The sequence below is a fragment of the Pieris napi genome, chromosome 14 (assembly GCF_905475465.1).
Source record: "Pieris napi chromosome 14, ilPieNapi1.2, whole genome shotgun sequence".
NCBI lineage: Eukaryota > Metazoa > Arthropoda > Insecta > Lepidoptera > Pieridae > Pieris > Pieris napi.
In genome coordinates, this window is record NC_062247.1 from 616,150 (window position 1) to 639,416 (window position 23,267).

The window sequence follows — 23,267 nt, forward strand, 5'->3', positions numbered from 1 at the left end:
ACTTAGTTATTGTTATTTCCATTACCTACTCTATTATCTGTAGTATGAATCCCTTTTGGGTAACTTTTGGCCTCCTCCTGAACTTTTCATTTGGATCTGTTTTGTTTCCTACAACCATTTCTGAGCCCATCGCTTTTGTAGTGTTCCCACTTTTCAGCCACCCGCTTTTTTCCTCCAGCCAATGCCTTGGCAGTCTATCTGTTATCTGTGGAATGTAAATGATACACGTACCTGTTAATATTAGTACCGAACCCTTCTATACGGTAAAATAATCTACAAACTCGATTACAAGTTATTAATTTAAAATGTCCATTATTTACTAAATCATTTAAAGATATTCAAGGGACAGGTTGTATCTCAATTATGCATTATAAACGCTTAAGTCGGAAGTACGGTCAACCGAACATATTGCTCTATGAAAATCAAATTATATCCGGACGATTACACTTGACACGGTGACATCCCCATATGTCTGTTTGTCGTCCATTATTAGAAACGTTTCAAATTACTGGCACCTGAGTCAATATATTAGAATATTACTTTGACATATGTAGCTTACTTGAATAATCAAGGGGAAAAAGGAAGGCGCCCTAATATAGGTGGATTGAAGATATAGAAGCGTTAGCAGGAATGGAGAAAGAAAGTCATGGATATATTTAGAAAAAGCTAGAGGAGGCCGTTACCCGTGAAGGGATTCCGATGTTAGGAAGTTAGGATGTCGAGTTACAAGAGAAAAAAAGGTATATAAGAAATCTGACTGAGTGATTGAGTGATCAACTGAGCGATTCTTAAGGACATTTCTGCCGCGCACCACCACCAGGTATGTGGAACCAGCTGCCCACTGAAGTATTTCCGAACCAAGTCGACTTAGGGTCCTATAAGAAAAGATCGTACCAATTCTTCGGCTACGCGCTCACGTGCCCTCTGGCATTGAGTGTCCATGGGCATATCACTTAACATCAGGTGAGCCTCCTGCCCGTTCGATTCCACATAGTGGATTTTTTATTCTGCCTCCACGTCCGACGAAGTTGTGTATTAAAGTTTCATAATTATTATGAATTAAAAAGCATGACGAAACTACTTCATAGTGATTTATTATATTTTTTAATCTATGATTCGATTTAAATATATTCTTCTAAGTTTTTTGTATATTTAAATTTACTTTTCGACGTATATATATTCGTCTATTTGTGCTACAGTGTTACAGTAGAAGAATGGTTACGTTTGGTTGTCCTATTTCAACAGTTCTGGATCTGTAACTTCCAAATAGGAATACCGATATCAATCAAGACGTTACTATGCAAAATGTTGTGATCGCGTCATAAAAACGCAGTATTGAAGTCGGGGTCGCAATCTATTGGGATAATACTGGCACTGAAAAGTCAGATTTCCCGTTTTATATTCTAGATTATCATTCACATATGTTCTCCTTCAGATCGAACGTCTTTCCGAATCCTTGTTCCCTTCGCTATATATTATAAAATAACGTTACTTTGAGCATAAACATCCCTTTGACCGAGCGAAATCCGAGTCAAGAGCCCTCATCTGATAAAAGGGGAGGTTGTTCCAAAAATCCTGATTTACCAGATCAAAGGTAAGTGGCTACTCAACTCGCTTTGACTAGCCAATTGGTTTTATGACTGGCGATACATGTTAATAGCTCAATTGTGCTCTTTGATTTCAGCTTTCAGAATATATTTCTAAATAAGATCTTAATCTAAAGTGATGCGATTGACCAGTTTAGGATTCCTTTATTTAAGGTGAGAAAATTCGCACTGTGTCTTGTATATATGGGAATCTGATCCAGGTGATGTGTAAACAATACGCTCTAGAATAAGTATGCTTTTGTACAAATCGTGAGGAAACTGGCTTACCTTAGACCCAAAATCTCGACGTCCGGAGACTGATCAATGTGAAACAGTCTGCTCCTCAGCATAATGCTGAGCCAGGGCCAATTACAAGCACAGCACACGCGCATACGCAGACTTACAACGTACCTTGATCTTAATAAGAAAAACAAATTGTTTTTTTTTATTTTTTTTTATTTTGTGTGTGTGTTTTGTTAGTGATAAATGTTATTTATATGTCTACGATCACCTACTTGCCTATTAGACAAATTATCATGAAAGAGATACAGAAATCTATTGCCCAGACCTAAAAAGATTGTAGCGCCACTGATTTATTTTTAATGTTTATACAAAACAAAGAGTATTTAGTATAATTTTAATTGTATTCACGTTTAATATCCTCCAAGCTCTATCAGCTATGGCCATGTTAGTAACCTTTGTGGCAAAATAACGATGACGTGCAACCAGCTGCCCATTGAAGTATTTTCGAACCAATCGACTTAGAGTCCTTCAAGAAAAGAGCGTACCAATTCTTGAAAGGCCGGCAACGCACTTGCGAGCCTTCTGACAATGTGAGCGGGTAGCGGTATCACTTAACATCAGAGGAGCCTCCTGCCCGTTTGCCTCCTACTACATAAACGATAATTTCTCTTTACATATTAGCTTCATATATTTCTTATATGAATAAAAATCCGATAAGAATATATAAAATTTTTCGAATAGTCAAAGGACCTGGCCACCATAAAAACTCATGGGCGTTTTACAATCGTATAAAAAGTTCACCCACATACCAGTTGTTAGACAACATTCAAACGTGTTCCCGCTATATTTATCCTTGTCTATCCCTACTGTGGTAAAAGGGGATAGGTATAAACTAGTTTTAGTTCGTCACGCACCAACGCATATACAGGGGGCGATAAAAACACACGATAACTATACCACCTTTTAAGTAAGATTTTAATTGCAACATGAATATTTATGTTCTTTATAACATTCTTTTGAGCTTATAAATCGAGCCTAATATTTTCGTGTTATGAATAATTTTACTAAAGGTAAAAATAATTGTTTTTAATTCAAATGTAATGACTGAATAGCATATCTTTAACTCAGGAAAAAGTTTTTAAACTTATCTAACACTTATTTTAATAAATTAATTTTATAATATTAATAAAATATTCAACAATTGATTTCGTTATCAGCTGTATCATGTATGACGCAATCTCCGGCAGGCTTTGAATGCTCACCTAATGTTAAGCGATTTAAGCAATTTATTTTAATTTACTTAATTTAAGACACGCATTGCCAAAGGGCTTGCAAGTGCGGTGCCGGCCTTTTAAGAATTGGTACGCTCTTTGATGAAGGATTCAAATTCACATTCTTATTTCTGATATCGGTAGGTGACTATTGTAATAACAAAATAATAATTAAATCAGAAATAAAACTCAGAACTTAATGCATATTCGATTCTTATACATTTGGACAACCAACAAAGCGACTGAGTAAAGTTTAATAGGTAACATAGGTACAATAACTAGCTATGTCGAACTTTGTTGGCATCAAAACATCGCTACATCTACGCTTCCATAAGCAGCGATCTAGTTAACACACATTAATAATTATTTAGCCTATTAAATATAAGTTTTCCGTAATAAATAAAATAATTGATATGTTAAACCTCTACGTTACGACACAAACGTAAGCCCCCGATACTTCTTCGAACACCTTTGCCTTTGACAGTTTTTTCATCATCCTTTGTATACCAGATATAAATTACCACAAACTCTATCTTTCAACAATGCTTGTCCCTATTTTAATATTGAACACGCGAGCATAAATAATACCTTGAATGAATGGTTCCATCTTGTCTAGTGCCGGACAATATGAATACTCCCCATTCATGGTTTGGTAACAAATGGAAAAAAGGTTCTAATTTCGAAAAGCCGAAAGTATGTTTGGTTAAACTCAAACTTTGAAGGTTTTGGGCAAATTATTAAGCTTTGGTATAGATTATATTTAGATATAAAGTATAACTCCAGTGAACCGTGGTACAGATAAACAATTGCATTCACGCCCGGTAAATTGACAAATGCAATTAGAACCTTAAATAGAATTCTGCGTCTTTTTCATTGATGGACAAGGTGATCATTTTTCTATAAATACCTAATAATTAAAAGCGTAAACCAAACTTAAAAAAATCGTACACTTGAAGCCAATAATGAGCCCTATAGTTTTTACCACACTTTTAAATTGTATTTTAACATTCTCGTCTCCGATAATGTCCAATAACATAAGTGTCATTTAGATTTATTAACCCTTAGATAAGCCAAGTTTGTTTTAGCATCGTAATTTTGTGATAGTTGCTCATATTTTAAATTATTAAAGTGAGTTGTTAACTAGTTTCAAAAGAGTTTTATTTTAACATCTCCATACATACATATTTTTTTTTAGAGTGGACTCCCCTTATCACTTAGGGGTTTGAAAGATAAGCAGTAGCCGATTCTCCGACTTACTGAACATGCATAAAAATTTCATAACAATCGGTTGAGCCGTTTCAGAGGAGTATGGGAACGAACATTGTGACACGAGAATTTTATAGAGATATATAAAAACGAATTTCCTAGTTATTCTTTTCAATATGGCAAATATTTTAACAAAAAATATCGATATCTTACTTACACTTAACTTAGCCACTAAGCACTTCACTTCAGAGCAGAGTATAAAGCCTTAAATTTATATAAAAATTTAATTAAATTAGATTTTAGTTAGTAAATGTGGGTTAAATCTCAAAACTGAATTTATTTCTCGAACAACAGTGGCGGTGGATATCAATAAAAGCTAAAACAGAATATTAAAATGAGACAATTATAAAATATAGAAGTAACGGTATAGAGAGTTGCTATTGTGAGAGGCTTCATTGTGGTTGTGATGAGTTCGGGAATTGAAATTTAATGGAAATATCAAATGAAATTCACAAAGACATTCTTTGGACAATTCTCGATATAATGGCGACTCGATGAATAGGTATTTTCATGTGAAATTAAACTTAGAATTCGTTTTAAGTTGGATTTAAATTAGCAACAAATCTTGTGTAACCTTTAAGAAATGAGAACGTGGAATTCTTTTTAATAAACCTACGTATTGACACAATATAATCTAAAAAGATCTGGTTATTTTACAAGAAAGCCGACATTACATCACGACGATCATTAAACTATTATAGATCAAGTTCGGTTTGAATATTGGGACTCATAGAAGATTAACAGAAGTCCTAAAGAATGCCGATCAAAGGCCCAAAATCACAATAATTTGACATGAATGAATACAATTATCGACACTTTGTTACCAAAGCATCATTAGTTATTTTGGACATAGGGATCCAGACAGTTTAGAAAAACTTAGCGTGACTGGCAGAGTGGAGGGCTCCAGACCTCGAGGACTCGCTAGACCAATCCAGTACAGGCCTTACCATCAGCCAGGTGCAGTGGCTTGCCAAAGATAGGGGAGAGTGGAGGACGTTGTGGGGAGCCACTAACACGACCTTCAGTATTGAAGAGCCTACGCGACTGAAGAAGAAGAATGGATAACCTTTGGATTAGATTTTACATTTTTGTTTATACATATTATTATTTTTATTTTTTCTTCAGGTTTTACTTTATTTTATTTAAGTTATAGTTACATGTTATTTTGAGTTTTTTTTTGTTAATTATCTATGCACTTCTTGTACATACCCTCTGTAGGTGTTTTTTTTATTGTTCCATACTAGGGTTGCCTGGAAGAAATCGCTTGTTAGCGATAAGGCCGCCCGTTGCCTAATAACTTATGTAACCTGCTTTTTTAATATGTAAGTTTTTGTATAAGGTAACGAAGTGTAAATAGATAAGAATTAAATTATAAGTGGTTTTTAGCAACAAGTAATAAAACACGAGATTGTTAAACATTTTCACCAAACACCTCAACGATGTGCAATAAAATTTATGACATCTAAGTTATTCTATTTACGATAAATGTAAAAATTCTCAAAATATCACAAATACATATTTATTAGGAATGTTTGCGAATCGAATATATATAAGCAAGGAAACGATTTCTGTTGCTAATAATGTTCTTTATTTGTTTACTGTTTGTTAATTTCTTACTCGTTGAGAGTAACTATTATGACCTCGCAGAGGCCGAGAGTTATTTTAACGAGTTTATTATCACTCATAATAAGCAGTACGTAAATGAAAGGGAAAAATTTACACGATTCCTGATTTTCTCTGAAAACCTTAAGGAAATTAATCGGAAGAATGCAGAGAGTACACACGCTGTTTATGGTATTGTCTTTATATTTTTACATCAAAATCTGCAATATATTTTCTAGCTGTTCGGTGCATTTTGTTTGTTTTTTTTCAATTAGTTGTTTGTATGAAGGTCAAATCAAATATTCTGGTGATGCATATTAAACTCTTGATTATTGCTTTTATAACTACCTTTTTAACTGTGTGTTCTACTCAATCCATTTCATTAAAGGTTCACGTATATAATAATACATAACGCATTTTAAATATCTGAGAATCTTAAAAGTTAATATTAATAATCTAAATTCAAACACTGTCAAATGTCAATGTCAAGTCGATCAAAGACAAACACAATTCACATTCACAGAGACAAATTGTATCACTTAATACAGAATAAATTTTTTTTTTGCTAGACCGCACAATACTTATATTAAATGTATTTTCAGGTATAACACAGTTTTCTGATTTGACCAATGAAGAGTTCCTCAAGTATGCTACGGGGCTGAATGGTGTGGGTGTACCAAAATGCTCTGCTTCAATTAGCGAAGTCAACTCTTCAATAATAGCACCTGATTCGTTTGACTGGAGGTCGGAGAACGTTGTCAGCCCAGTCAAGGATCAGAAAACATGTGGTTCCTGTTGGGCTTTTGCAGCTACAGGTAAAGTAGAAAAATAAATATCATTACTAGTAGAAGACTTGGTTTATTATAATAAAAATTATAAATGTTATCACAATGCTTTATTGGTAAAATTGCAATATTTATTTTTAATTAATATTTTATATATAACTAGCTGGCCTGGCGAACATCGTACCGCCTAACAGTCGATTCTTTATTTTTTTTTAATACTTATTCTGCTATTCGGGACACCGGTCTAGCTAGTAAGATAAAAAAAGAAAGTTGATAAGACAACAAATACATTAATTATGTCAAAAAATAAAAATTTACCTTCCCGGAACCCCTCCACTAACATTTGAACTTTATGTTATGGTATTAAAGTTCAAATTGACTTTTACTTAAAATTGTATGGGAATATAGAAAAGTGTTGTTTTTAGACTTTTTCACTCATTTTTTAATTTTTCTCCGTAAGAACCATCCTCGTACTTCAAGGAATATTATAAAAAAAAATCAGACAAATCGGTCAAGCCGTTTTCACGTTATGTCGTGATAACGGAAAACGGGTTTTATTTTTATATATATAGACTAATACAAAATCTAAGGTATTGAAAAATACTAACGCCCGGAACATAATTCGTATTATCTCGCATATACTTTACTAATAAAAGGGCCAGTTAAGTCCTAATTTACTACTATTTCAACTTCTGTTGTTTTCTCGCTACGTATCGATTGATTAAATTTAATGTATTAAATACCGAAAGCGAAACTTCTTAGTTTTATATCACTGAAACAAATCGTTTACCGACGTACGTCATTAACTTAAATATTAAAGGTGCTGTCGAGAGTCAATACGCAATAAAACACAAGACAATCCAAGAGGTGTCCGAACAGCAGCTGGTCGATTGTGACCAGAGATCCTCGGGATGTGATGGAACAAGTTCTTTAGAAAATCCATTATTGTAAGTTTGGCTTCAGTTAATTTAAACTAATATTATAAGTAAAACCAAATAGTATATTTTCTTTATTCTTAGTGCTCATACGGTATATGTAAATTAATACTTACTAATTTTAATCCTGAAGAATCTTGGTATGCTCACCAAGGCGAGACGGTACTTCACTCCGCGCCACCACTTGCACCTCTATGAAGGGCAAGTTCAGCTCCACAAGGAGTAGGTACTGTTCTTACCTCTCTGCGGGGGGGTTTATGAATAGCTTGATCCCTAGGTCTGGCATAGATGGGGGGTCTCTCTGCATCTTCCACTGCGTACCATGTAGAGCTTCGGTTAGGTGTTGTTAGTTTTATAATCGGATATCGCCGTTGACGAAATTCTATCACCTCTCACGTCCATCGTTTCACATCTTAGCGTTTATAAGACAAGTATTTCCGAATCAATTTGACTTATCGAACGTACCAATGTTTTTGGGCACTTGCGGGCCTTCTGTCCATGGGCAGCGATATCACTTAACATCGGGTGAACCTGTTCTATAAAAAAAGGACATTTAGGCCCGAGTTTGTTTAGACTGTATAGCTACAAATATTTGTAGATGGTTAGGAAATAGTGTGTTTAAAATATTACAAATTAATGATTATATTATAGTATAAATATATTTTCTTTTTAAGATATTTAATGGAAAATGGAGCAATGGCAGAAGAAGACTACCCATATGAATCGACAGACAATAAATGTCGATTTGAGAAGGAGAAAGTGAAAGTTACAGTAAAGGGATGCACAAATTTGAACGTTGGTAAAGATGAGGAAAAGTTAAAGAATTTATTACACCAAAACGGCCCTACAATGATTGGTAATCATTTTTATTTAATAGTAGATATAATTACGAAATTTTTTGTTAAATTAATTTAATTATATTTGTATTACAATTTCTTAGTTCTATAAAAAACTTATAGTCGTTCGAATATCAGTTACAATAGAATATAAGTGAATATAATAAGTGGTAGTTTTGAATCTAATAAACAAAAAATATAAAATTGATTTAAGGTAAGAAGAAGCTAATGAAATGTTATCTCAAACTCCCAAAAAATTACGTATAAAGAATATTTGTCGATATAAATAAATTTGTCTGAAATAAAACAAAATAAAATAATTATTAATTAGAATTTACTGCCTACTGCCTAATCAAGGTTATAGAATGATGGAAGAACTGGAAAGAAAAACTTTACAGCTTTTTTTTTCATTAACTAATCGTGAAGGTTAAAATATAAGCAAGAGCTGTGTTGGCCTATTGGCTTGCGACTTCATCATTCACTGACGCGATCCCCGGCTGTACACCAACGGTCTGTCTATGTGAAAGAAAGAAATAACATATAACACATAGACTTGTCTATGTGTTATATGTTATTTTTCGAGCGAGATTCCTTTCACAAAAAAAAAAGGGTCGTGGTGCCACTGGATTATTAATATTAATATAAACCTGTGTCTTTCAACAGCAGTCGATGCTATTCCACTCAAGCAGCATACAGGCGGAATCCTCAAAGAATGTGAGAGTAATACTGTTAACCACGCTGTTCTTCTTGTTGGATATGGATCAGGTTTTTATCAACTTTTTTGTATATTACCATAATTTATCTCTCTCTAAGTATCGAGTAGGGCGAATAAAAACCAGAAAAAGCCAATAAGGTAACGGTTTGGAAGGCTTTAAAAGTTTTTATAATGCTCTAGGTACTAGTGGAAAACCAGCTTGTATGTATGATTTAATTTAAGCTCAAAATACGGCTGTTTTAATCATAAATATAATATTTATTTATTTCGTAATCACTAAAAATATGGCCTGAGATGGAATCCATAATATTTACCGACAAAAAGGTTCAAACATTTACAAAGGAAAAAAAAAACAATAAAATTTATGCAATAAATTAAACTAATACCTAATTTGGCTATGTTGTGTGATGGTGTAAAAGTGAGGGTATGTACGTGAAGGTGTGTGGGTGTGCTCATGATGCAGGTTATTCAACGCTATGGATATTCTTAATACTCATTTAAACCATATTCCGCGATAGCTTAAACAAGTCAAGGCTAATATATTGAAACTTTCTAGAAAATGGTATTCCGTACTGGATCGTGAAAAATTCTTGGGGTCGTTATTGGGGTGAAGACGGCTTTATCCGAATCCAGAGAGGCAACAACTGCCTCAATTCGATGTTAGTAGCTCCAGTACTGCCTATTGTGGATTGATGTATTAAATAAATTAATTGAAAGCATATATTTTTGTATTATTTCTGAAAGATTAATGCCTTTTTTATATTATTATTGCTTAAAAAATAAAGAGTAGCGGAGAGTTGCTTGCCAGTTCTTCTCTTCCGATCTACGCCCTTGATTTGAGAATTAATATTTTTATACCTCATATATTATATTTAATCTATCTTATATTTGTAAATCCCAGGTTAAAAAAGTACCCTTGCAATTCTCGGGTGTTATTTTAAGATGTATGTATGTCTTTGAAATAAATTAATATTGGCGGATCTATTTCATAAGTGGTTGTGTGTTCACAATTTTCTCCTAAAGTTAAAGATACTTTTCGTTCAGTAATTTTTGATATAACCAGGCCTTCTTTTTTTCCAGCGTTACCGGAAAATAAGAAGGTATAATATTATTTAAGTGTTGACAAGTTTTCGAGGTTTGGTTATAGTATGTTTTATTATAATTAATTTGAAGGCGCTCTCCTTAGTTCGTCACACAGCCTCAGAATCCTTGGGGGCATTTCGAAAGAAGTCCAATTCCGCAGTCATCTGGAAGAAAAAGCCAAACTGGCTTCCAAAAAGCTGGGTGTTTTGGGTAGGGCTAAGCAGTATTTCACTGAGGTGCAACGTATGCAGCTCTACAAAGCTCAAGTACGACCTCATATGGAATACTGCTCGCTTCTGTCTTACTGATCGGCTTGATTCTCTCTCGCTACGCAGAGACATTGCGTCTCTTTGCGTTATTTACAAAGTTTACTACGGAGAGTGTTCAGAAGAATTGTTTGGGTTGATCCCTCCTGCCTCTTTTCAACACCGTACTAGCCGAACGACCTCTAAATTTCACCAGCATCATCTTGATGGTTGGAGGTCTTCCACAGTCCGTTTCACAAGGCATTTTCTTTTGCGAACTAGCGAACTGTGGAATCGGCTCCCTGGGGGGTCTTCCCTCAGAGATACGACCTCCAAATGATCAAAAAACGAGTCTACTCCTTCCTCAAAGGCAACGCACCCACTAAAAATGGGTGTCTATGGGCTGCGTAGACTGCCCTTTTTGGTAGTCCTGCAAGCTCGTTTGCCCCCCTATTATATAAAAAAAACATGTTATTAATTACTGCGTTATTAAGAGATACATAAACTTAAATAATTTTAGCATAACCAATTTGACTGACTTTAAGGATTTTTTTATGTGGCGAACGGACAGGAGTTACGGCACACTCACTGCCAGAAGGCTCGCAAGTTCGTTGCCGGTCTTTTATTTTTTTTTTCTTGACCCTAAGTCGAATTGTTGGCAATCCTTCATTGCCGGCAAAATCTGCCTTAAGAAACGCTCAGTTGTGGAACGACAGACGTCGAGGTGAAACGGATGGAGCTTTGAACAAAATTGATTTTAAATCTAAACTCGAAACCCTTTTTGATGAAATTGGTTGTTTTAATTACTATAAATGTTCAGTCTCATGCAGTGAATTGGTAGCGTCAGATAATCCCAGCTTTGATACTCTTTGACATCATCTCATGTGTGAAATAGGCTTTGTGTTAGAGAAATAATTCCTGTTTTACGCTTCACATCACAATAAAATATTTCGATTTCGTATTAAATTGTCGATAAAATATAGGTATAGCTATTAAAAATAACACTTCGATATATAATTTGGTTGATTAAAGTTTTTTTAGCTACCGTAGTATAAAATTTAAAATGTCACGTGGGGACAACTTTCGAGTTCATTCATCAGAGTAGCTCAGTGGTACAAGCGAAGGTGTTCCAAACATGTATATATTAAGTACCAATTTCGCGTGTTTGATTTCTACCCCAGCCTATTAAAAGACTTGGAAAGCCTGAACAAATTTTCATAAATTGTACCTATAACAATCTCTATCAACTACCAACAACAACTAACAATTTATGTGTCTGTGTTGAGGAACATTTCTTCGGCTCAAATATATATGAAGTTAAATTAGTTATCAGATTATAGACGAACTTGGATATGGAATATTCAAAATCGTAAAAAATTAAATAAGCTTAGAGCTTTAGACTTTACGCTAGTCTAAAAAAAGTATAAAAATACTAAATGTATAATATTAAATTACTTCTGTCTTCGACTATCATATAATATCTTGCACTACAAGTTATATTATACAACAAATATCGTTTGAAACTTGAATGAAACCTTACGACACAACAAAAAATAACTATTTTATTTAGTAAATACATAGAAATTTCATTCATACTAAGATACAATGACCATCGGTAGCTTTTCACCGAGATAATCCCACTTAAAGCGTTTTCAAATAACAATGAATCCTCTAAAAATGCTAACAATGTCAGACTGGTTAATGAAATGCTCGATCAATGTTAATCTCGGTGCCTTACTGTCTGCCGGTTATAACTAAGTCTAGTTATACACGAGCGTTATAATAAAACTCCAAATATAAATCTATAAAGTATTTTTTTACTAATAAATATGAGATAAATTGTCTTTATCAGAAATCAATTTGAAACTTATTTATAACCACTTCGTCGCAATTGACATAATTAAATGAAAAGGAGGGCTGTACTTATCGCTTTCGAACGATCTCTTCCAGGCAACCACAGCGAGATAAAAAATTATAAAAAATAAGCGATAACTGCAAAAATACATAGGTAAGACATATAGTTATTTAGATAAAACTAATGGAACAAAACAAAGCAATTAAAATGTAAATAAACACTAAACAGTGATGAGGACAATATTAAAAAAATGTAAAACAGAAATCACGATAATTTTAGATCAGTTTCACATCAGTTACTACGTAACGTTAGTTACTAAGTTAGGGTTACGATGTTGTCCACATCGTAACATGTAAATGGTAATGTTTGTACAGTAGAGATTTAAAGGAAGATAGAGCAGGAGCTAAGGGAATAGGGACGGGACTAAGCAATTAGAGTAACGTTAAAACCTGGATTAATCACAGAGAAAAGTAATTTTAAAGTGTAACATAACCTTTCGTTGAATACATATATATATATATTCAACCGTGCCATATATATATATATATTTATATATAATCAAATTTTTATTTATTGAGGTACGGATGAATTCTTTTCTTTTCGACTGTTGCAGGTAAATACGAAAAAATGTATACATTTATCATAATCTACAACATTTGTATCACTTACATGATAATTGGCAATTAAAAAATTAAACAGTTAAAAACATAACAACGTCAGTAACGACGCGTTTATCGACTCGTCTTCAAAAACCCTTATACAAAATTGTTAATACCAAAGTCGGTTCGTTTCAAAGCATTACTATGTTATAAGTCAGTTGTCGATCTTTCCGGCTTAAGGCTCTGTAAGGTGTTTTGTGAATGGGCGAACTAAATAATATATGTATTGTATATTGATAGAATATTTAATTTGAATGAGTGTAAATGAAGTTAAGTGGAAACGTAGTGGATGAAGTGGAAATGAATGGTGTAATGATTATGCTATTGTAGTTAGGGTTAGGCTGCTAAGGGATATTTCAAATATAAAAACTATAAATCGAAATTAACCAATTTTAATGTTACCATATCAAAAAATTTATGCAGTGGCCTAGTGCCTTCAGCGTGTGACTCTCATCCTTGAGGTCGTAAGTTCGATTCCTGGCTGTGCACCAATGGACTTTCTATGTGCGCATTTAACATTCGCTCGAACACTGAAGGAGAATATTGAGAAACCGGCTTGCCTTAGTCCCAAAAAGTCGACGGCGTGTGTCAGGCACAGGAGGCTGATCACCTACTTGCATATTAGATTGACAAGTCACGAAACAGATCTGAGGCCAAGACCTAAAATTAAAAAAAATTCAACAATGTCAACTTTATAACTTTGTTCAATAAATATTCGCGCTTGTCTTCTGTTAACAATATACGAATATTGTTTTTAATATTTTGCTCTTCCTGTATTTTATAAATTACTCTAAAGTTGTTGGCCTAGAAGACTCTTGAAGCGGTTTATAACGTGTCATTAATCATTTGTTGTAAGTGCAATAAATGTTAATCGAAACATTTATTTTCTACATCTGGTATCAACTATAAAAACCAGTGGCTCTGCACCTTGATCTTGTCTCGGATATCGTTGTCTGTTTCGAGCCTTATTTTTCTAATAGGCATGTAGAGCAGCCCCGTTTAGTAGCCATGATGGTTTCCTAACGATGTTTTCCTTCACCGTATATGCGAGTGATTATTACAGCCTACGACAGGGATCAAAGTAGCAAGCTCAAGGTACTAGGGTAACTAATCTTTTTACCTATAAAGAAGTAAAGATACAAAAGAAAATTTATTCCATTACAATAATAAATAAACATCTTATCAGAATAATAGTTTTAAATCTCCAGTTAGAATTTACTAATTGAAATAACATAGATATGATGTTTTTAATGAATTAGCTTTTGAAAATCCTATTCCAATTTTAACGAGGAATCTTTCAGTGTAGTGTGCTTGGTTTATACAGTAAATAACGGACTACTTATTTTGATTATTTTTTAACGACCAGTATTTTGAATATAGAACTTAGGTCTTACGACGTTATCATTTCACAAGTTTTTATAAAGAAATATCATTGATAGGGTTAAGAAACGAACGCACAAACTAGCGATATTAATTAGGCCGTCACTTTCACGTTATTTTGTATAAAAATATCTATTCTTTCTAACAATGGTATTTTATAGAATACACAGAACAATGATTGTGAGAGGCTGCAAATTCAACAATAGTTTTCAATGAAATCGGCGTATTTGACGGCTTAGCCCGTTGTAAATATTTGTGAATGAAACTGGGATAAGACGTTACTTTCATACAAATTAAGAGCCTACATTTAAGCGCAGTTTTCTATAGTCTACGGTCAATATTCCTTAGAACTGTACAACTTGGTACTGTCTTCCTGCCTAGAAGAACGCTGTATTCTTTCGTTGTTAAAATCTCCAAGAGTCGTGCTACACGATTGTCATTTCTTGTTAATAGCAAAAGAAATTCTTCAATTGGCCCTAGAGATAGATACAGATGGTATATAGATATAAATTCAATAAATAAATCGTTTATTTGCAAAGAAAATAGTGCATTCAGATTGATTAGTTAGAAAATAACCGCACAATCAGCAATATAAAAATAGGCATGCAAATGTCATATTATTTATCATGATGTCGTTATAATAATAACAGTTAATTATAATTGTTGTCAAAACTTATGGTCTAAATTCCCTCCCAGCCTGGGAGGATAAAGGCGAAAATAAAAATTAATACCTTTAAAAATTAATTGAAGAGAAAATAAAAGAATTTTAGGTTTAGTACGCACACGGCACAATATGCACATTGCACATGAAATGATATATTATTAATGTTATAGTATACGCCATCGTGTGCTGTTCGTTCTTCTTCAATCGCGTTCTTCATTTCTGAGGGCGCTGAACAACTTCCTACACATTACAATGTCTTTGACAAGCCTCTGCGTCTCGGTGTTGGTAAGAGCTGTAAGAGCCTTTACTTGAGCGGTCCAATGTACTACTCGAGTGAATGAAAGACCATACTTTTAATATATTAATTCTAAGTTTCTATTTGCTGAAATATATTCTACCGAGAAGCACCGATTAGCCAGTGCATGGCGACACAAATGGGAATGGATACACTCTGAAGGTATCCCAATCATATTCCCAAGCAGGAAATAGATTGGAACCCGCAAGGAAAGTGCTTCCGCTTTGGCCCTGGCCGTCCCAGGAAAACCTGGCGTCGTGCAGTTACAGATGAGGCAAAGAGAGCCGGAAAGACTTGGAGCGAGGTGAAATACGAGGCTCAAGACTGAACGCGATGGAGACTCACTGTTGACGCCCTCTGCCCCATCCAGGGGTTTTAGGACACTAAGCATATGCTGAAATATACATAGGTATATTATCTTGGTAACAATTATTATGATTAAACTAAGATGATAACATTAGATGTGTATGTGAGAGACTGGTCTCTATAACAGGAGACCTGAGTAACAGATAGCCAGCCTCTCCACCACCGGACCGGAACACGTACAATCAGGTCATTGTCATAATATACAATAGAAGAAAATAAGTAAGTGCTAAAAGAAAACATTTACTTATTATCTTCTAAATAAAAGCTATGCCTCAGTGCTTAGTTATTTTCAACACAAAAATAGTATTTACAATATTCTTGTTTATAAAATGTATGTTACATGTTTCGTAATAAAGACATATTTTAATACTTTAAACAAATATTGTCGTGATTTATAGTTTTAGAACCACTTTTGAACATTAGTTTAAAAATAAAATAATTTCTATGAGTCTCTATTCTGTCGAATGGTCCATTTTTCGCGTGTCTGCCCCCGTTTTATGTCCAGGCTCGACAACTGTCCCATTGTGGAACGACAAGTAGTTTCCAAAAGTATGCCACCCTGGTGTTTCGCTAATTTGTCCAGGGCCGGACTATAGTTATTGTCACTTTAAATAAAATAAATTGTCTTTGCAATCAGTCATTATAGAACATTTACGATCTGGCCTAACTTAAGGCTAATTAGTAACTTAAGTCTAAAAAGGATATTTAACAAAAGAAAGTGTCCAATAACACTACTTACGGTAAAGGGAATCTCTCACTCTGTTCTTGTGTTGTATTTTTTCCACTTACCACAGTTTAGCACTAACGTACACTCACCGTGATTCACTTATTCGAATGATTTTATCCTTTTCAATCGTCTCACTAGGCCACTTTTTGTAATAAGTATATTAGTAATATATAGATACAAAAGTCACAGTTATATAAAAATTATTTCTTAATTGGCAACATACGTCATAATATATCTTAATTTTTCTGTTCCAACTTTATCACCTCATGATTAAACACTTGAAACTTTAATGAGTAGAAGTATAAGAAACTTATAATTGAATTTATAATTCAAAAGACTCTTATAAGCGTAAATTGCGTTATGCAATTTCTTAGACAAAACCCCCCAAAAATCGTTTATGATTCGGCCCTGGTATCAAGGTGCAACCCGTTGCAAAAAGCCAAAAATTGTCCAAAAATTCTAAACGTGATCCATTGTGCACACACACCCTACACAATGCCTACAATCGCCCATCCTTAGCTGCCTTTGTCCGCATTCTTCGCTAACTAACAATTTTTAGCACCTGAGCCACGAACAGACTACCAAAAATTTTTCTTGACATACTATAACCGCCCCTTTACATATGAAAATAAAGAATAAAATCCCCCGAACGCTGCGTGGAACTTACAACGTTAACAAATCATTGGTACCAATGACATTTCACATGTTTGCCATAGAATCATTGTTATATACACCTATTGTTGTAATTGTTCACTATTGTTGGACGGATCAATGCGAAACATTTTAATATTATGAAATTATAAACGTCTTCCGCGCATTACGTGTTAGAATAAAAACACATGGAGATGACGAAATTTAAAAATATGGCTAGAAGGAACAATTCTCACACCTAAAGTCTTATCTTCGACTACTGGCTGTGTACCAACGGACTTTCTATATACGCAACACTCACTGTCAAGGTAAACGGTAGAAAACCGAAGAAGGCTGATCACCTACTTCCCTATTACAAATGATCACCTAACAGAAATTTGAGGCCTTGAAGGTTTTTTAAATTATTTTTTTATTATAATTTTTATTGGATTCACGTATGGTCGTGTAGGGACATTATTATGACAGTCCTTTCATTTAACAGCTTCTTTTATACCAAATGTGATTTGTATTTAATTAATAATTAACTTTTTTAACATTTAAATCTTCCTAATAAAGTTATATACTTAATTCGAAGACTTTATTCAAGTAAAACTGCAACTAAACATTTCATCTCCACGCAATCTCTGTTCCACCCACGATCACAATTTATTGGAATACTGTCTCCACATTTATTGTGTTCTGGTATTAGACAAACGCATCCGGCCTGCATGAAATAAAAGTTCATTGTTACCTCGGATTCTGCTAAATTGTGTAATTCAAGACTATTCTTTACAATAGATGTCGCTTTGTGCTCAGAAGGATTGCGTCCGGTGTTCAACGAAGATGTCCAAAATGTGGTTATCAATAGCTTTGTAAATTGCGTAAATACAATTATTGTAATGAAGGAGGCTCTAACCCAATATGGGCTTTACTTTAAAAAAAACAAATATTAACACTATTTTCTGTACTTCTTCTGGCCTTTTGTTTTGTTTTGACTTCTGCTAACGTCCAAGAGTTTTTTTTATATATAAGAGGGGAAAACGAGCCTACAGGACGCCCAAAATGGGCATCGCTGACCACGGACAGCCATTTTAGTCAGACGGCCATTGAGGGACAAATATGCTCTCTTTTTAAAACATTTAGAGGTTATATCTACTAGGGAGGTCGATTCCATTTCTCTTCGTTTTACGCCTTTGAATGAATTAAAAATAAAATAAAAAATATAATGAGAGATATCAAAAAAAAATTGTTTTCCCATTTCCCATTCGGTTCGTTTCAAGTGTGTACTGCGTGTGTGCTGTGGCTTTAATTGGCCCTGGCTCAGCTGAGGAGCAGAATGTTCCACAGCGCTGGTCATCCTGCCATAGACCAAAGCAGCTAGTTCGCGTCTCAGTCACAAAAAAAGGAAGAAATTATATGAAACGGCACCGTTACACTTAACTCACAAATCTCACAAATGTGATTCCGATCCCAATTTTTATATTGTTAGTTACATCAAAGTTTTGGAGATTAGAATAATTTTTCCCGTAACTGAATAATTAAGAAGAATCCTGTTTTATCTTACATTGTTTAATGTGGCGTTAACTCTATAACGTATATGTCCACCTGCCCTGACCTTCAAACCCTGAAAGACACTTTCCCTATGTTTTGTCACCAAAGAGGAAGTATATCCTTTGTCTCCCCTCACAATACATTAACGCTAATTTCAACAATAACTTAAAAACCGATTGTCTGTAAAACGTTTAAAAAGCCATGTGTAGTGCTTCGGGGCATGGGGCGTAACTTGAAGGCTGAGGCGGGACAGATATAGTATTGGCCGATTGGAATGGTAATTTAAGATCAAGAACGGTGTATATAGGTAGAGTTCATTTTCTGCCATCTCCTTTCGAAGGTTGACGATCATCATGGCTGCTTTAATTTTGGATGTCGTCCTTCTGTACTTGGTGCTTTGTGGTGCGGAACCGTCTAACATATTGTAAGGATACATCTATAAGCCCAGATCTCGAAGGCTTCCAGTTTTTTTGGACATAGTCTCTGTCAGCATCCAAGATTCCACGCCGAATTGTAAGAGTTGTAAATTTGGCTTGCCACAAAGTACTTTTTTTAGTTTTGAAAAGTAGGGTTTTGGTTGTTTTTGTGCTAGAAACAAACTAAGCTGCTTTATCATGTTACACTGAGAACACTTGCGCTGCATATCATATCTATCTCCGTGAGAAAACTCGAATTCTAAACTATATCCTTTTTCAGTATAATTAAAAATAAAATCGTAATTTTGATTGCCTAACTCATATCTTATAGTTCTTTAAATACGGTTGCTATATTATATTCTGAAATGGTTCTTTCAACCGCTTCCGCTAGTGAACTACGGCCTTCCCCAACGCTTTGTGATATTTATTGTAATTTGCAAACATAATAAACAATAGGGGGTTTTGTTACTATTTGTTACACCATCTGTTTTCTTTATCAACTTAATTTTCCCTTCAGGCGACTTGCTTTCAATCTCTGAAATTGAATTTAAATTATTCATAGCAGAAGCAAAGGATTATTATCAGTTTTACAAATAAAATTAGCGTAAATTCGTTTGTGTTTATCTTTGTACAAATTTTTGACTTTGAACAATTTTTTTTATAGCGTTTATTGTGGAAAATACTTTTGAGACGATGTATGAAGCAGGTACTAATGTTGGATTTGTATGCGCATGCATTTGAGGGTGTAGTTTTTATAATCGTGCTCTGTGTCTCTGTTAGTTTTTTGGAACCTCAAAGATACGCCTCCGTAGATTCGAATCTCAATTCGTTAAGGAAGCAATTATATAGGAATAAAGAAAATTACAATAATAGCAAACAAATGAAGACAGAAAGGTTTCCAAAACATTGGCGTCCTAACACCTTGCTCTCTTCTCCATTCGGGTGCTTGTGCGACAGACGTGTGATAAATCTTCTATTGATTTGTTTCTAAATTAAATACTATTCTGACCGTCAAGACTTTTATAATAACATTAAACTTTTTCAAGGATCATAAGACATAAATTAAAAGAGAAATAATTAAAGGAAAACTAATAAAAATTTCACTGAAGTACCTACGCTTTCTTAAATTATGTAGTTACCAATTTATCGGACATTTTCAACTGTGCTAGCCGAAAAGTTATTGTGCCTTTTTAAAATAAAATATTTCTTTTATTTCATCCAATTTAAAAATATCAATCATACAATCATCTAAACACTATCTACAGTGAAAATCGTACAGAAAAAATTAATTGGCTGAAAAAATTACATTTCAACGGACGACTTGTAGAAAAATATTAACACCAATCTCGTGTTAAAACGTTATTTATATGAAAAATATCGCTAGTATTTGACATAACTAGTATACGTGTCCTTGTGAAGCAGGTACAATATTTACAAGTTATTTCCCCAATTAGGCGACATTCCTCACGCAAGCGCCCGCGCCGCGGGTTGCGCTGTAAATCAGGATTATCCTCAGCCCGAGACTCGTTTGAATGTAATTTATACAGAAAATCCGCCACCATATCACTATAAAATGAATGTACGTGTATTTGTTACGTTTATTTGTTTTGGTAATGCTTGCTTATATGTAAGGTAGCCAAGGACTTCTAGGTGGCATGTGTCATAGTAGGTCGCGACAGATGCGGTGATGCAAAATAAAGGAAACGTAAAAAAGAACCCGAATTACAATATTTAATTAACGTGAACAAATGGGCGGAACATTTAATAGATTACAAACAAATAATGATGAAGAGGAGAACTGCCCCGGTAGCTCAACGGCCCTGGAGTGCAAACAAAGGGGAGGCTTCCATAAAAAAGTCATAAAAAGCTAGTGCCGAATTAAGAAAATTAAAAGAAGTTAATTAACACCGTACTTACAACACGCTGTAGGCTTATGGAAGCCAAGACTGGCAAAGAGATGTATATGCACTCGTACGTTTAAATAGCAGTGGACCATGGTCTACTTCTTTTTGTTTTGAGTAGAATATACTCGCGCAGTGCCGCACCTTTGGATTTCTACAACAAAAGAGTGGTACACCTTCTAGATAGAGTCGAGCATGAAATAACGTTCATATAGGTACGTAGTTGTAATTGATAAATTTTGATTTAAATTAATTTGATTAGTACTGCAGGTTCTCTACCTTCCATCACCATCTTAGCACCTAGAGTAGACAGACCTAGGGTATGTTTCGTGATCGTGATTGTTTTTTTCTAAGCGCCAAGTAGATGATCATTCTTCTTTGCCTGCCACACGCTAAAGAAGGCTTGCTTAATTCCTTACACATATGGTTCTGTACGAGCGAATGTTGCACATACAATAGTCAATTCGTGAACAGCCGAGGTTCAAACCTATGACTCAGAGATCGCACGCTGAACCACTAGGCCGATATTCCTCAAAAATGTTAAACGATAATTAAAATTCTGACACACAGAATGCGATGACTCAAATGAATAAATAATATTAAGTATAATTGAATTTTTCGCATAGGCAATTAATCTTGGGGCGTATAGAGCTGGCAATGTTGCCATGTCGCGACAAACGTACGACAACAAATCAGAATCGCTTCGTACTCAAATTGTTATTGATTGCACATTGTAACATTACTAGTCTAAGAGAGGAATTTCACATATTTTTATGGATTAACCATTTAATATAGAAATTATATAATACTGTATAATATATTATATACAGTAAATAACTAAAACTTAAATCGGCTTTCATTATAGATATGTCAGCAGTTTTAACTTAGAAAAGCTTTTAATATTCGTATCGCACCAAATGTTTGTCTAAATCTGTTAAAAAAATATTAAGACTTTCAAAACGATAAAAACCAGTCTTTAAACCACGTAAATTATACGAGATTTGTATAATTGAATAAATTTCAATAAAATTTCGAAGTCAAGTGTTTGACTCTTTGGCTATTGAACATAATTCAGTATTTTGTTGCGCCGTTTCTTGAGCTGAAAGCCGTGAAGCTGTTCGTGTTAATCAATAAACTTAGTGCTCAGTAGTATTTACTAGCCGACTTATTTTTGTTGCCAGGTGGAAATAAAAATTAATATATAACAGAGTTTATGGTATTTAAAATAAACAATGAATTTACATAATCAAATACGGTTTAAGATATTTATTTATCTTTAAGAACATTACAACATTCACTTACATGAGAAAATATACTAATAAAATCATATATTACGCTTATTAATTAACTGTATAGTATATTAGGTACAATGCTAAAAAAAACAAGAGACAAGAAACAGAATGCTAATTGCTACCAGGCCTGGACACATTTTACATTGGAAACAAGATAAAAAAATCAAAGCAATGACAACAATTAATAATAAAGAGAAGAATGTAATTTAACAAATAACACACAAATTTACACAGAATAGAGTTAAAATTAATTAAAATTGATAAATAGAAAATTAAAACAAATTTAAAATGTTTGGTCCTCCTCGCTGTATTTATTATTCATTCTTCACATACTACTTTTCGTATCTTGCTTAATACGGTAAATAGGAACTTAGTAAAATTTTGAAGCAAACGGTGATGTAGTCACATTGATAGGGGTTGATAAAAGATGGGTTGGTCTGTACACTACTACCACGCTGACCATAATACGACGATTGAATGAATTATGCACAAATCACTTCAAATTATAACCGATATGTTACCGATTAACATTGATTTTATTCAATTTATCGAGTATTTTTAAAGGGACCGCTTTTTTTAATAACAATTCAAATCAACAATATCAAATTATCGAGAGTCGACTTTATATTTATTTAATGGATTGCAGTGAACATTACACACAGCAACAGAACATACAACTGACTGCGTTCTTTCATACAAAGTAAAGATATGGACAATTGTTTCACTCACTAAATCATCGCAACTCCAAAAATCTCGTTGCACCCTTCGTCTCCACACACGCATAATAAATTAAAAGTACAACATTCTTCACACTCCGACGTTAATCTCATTCAAATTCTCATAAGAGACAGTGGAGACTTCTAAAATTATACATTAAATCTACATATTAGCTATTATTCCGTACTTTGCCTTTGGGTTTTGGACAAATAGAAGCGTACCATAAGTGGGACAAAGCCCTGTTTAC

At 34.0% G+C, this 23,267-nt stretch overlaps 1 protein-coding gene across 1 annotated transcript; it reads left to right on the forward strand.

Annotated features, from left to right (window-relative positions):
* Positions 1-715: 715 nt before the first annotated feature.
* Positions 716-9,960, forward strand: LOC125056272 (procathepsin L-like). The gene is made up of 7 exons (XM_047659302.1): positions 716-740; positions 5,921-6,160; positions 6,571-6,783; positions 7,574-7,700; positions 8,363-8,544; positions 9,188-9,289; positions 9,796-9,960. Exons 1-7 carry the CDS (start codon positions 716-718, stop codon positions 9,930-9,932), a joined length of 1,026 nt encoding a protein of 341 aa, XP_047515258.1. The 3' UTR covers positions 9,933-9,960.
* The last annotated feature ends 13,307 nt before the right edge of the window (positions 9,961-23,267 follow it).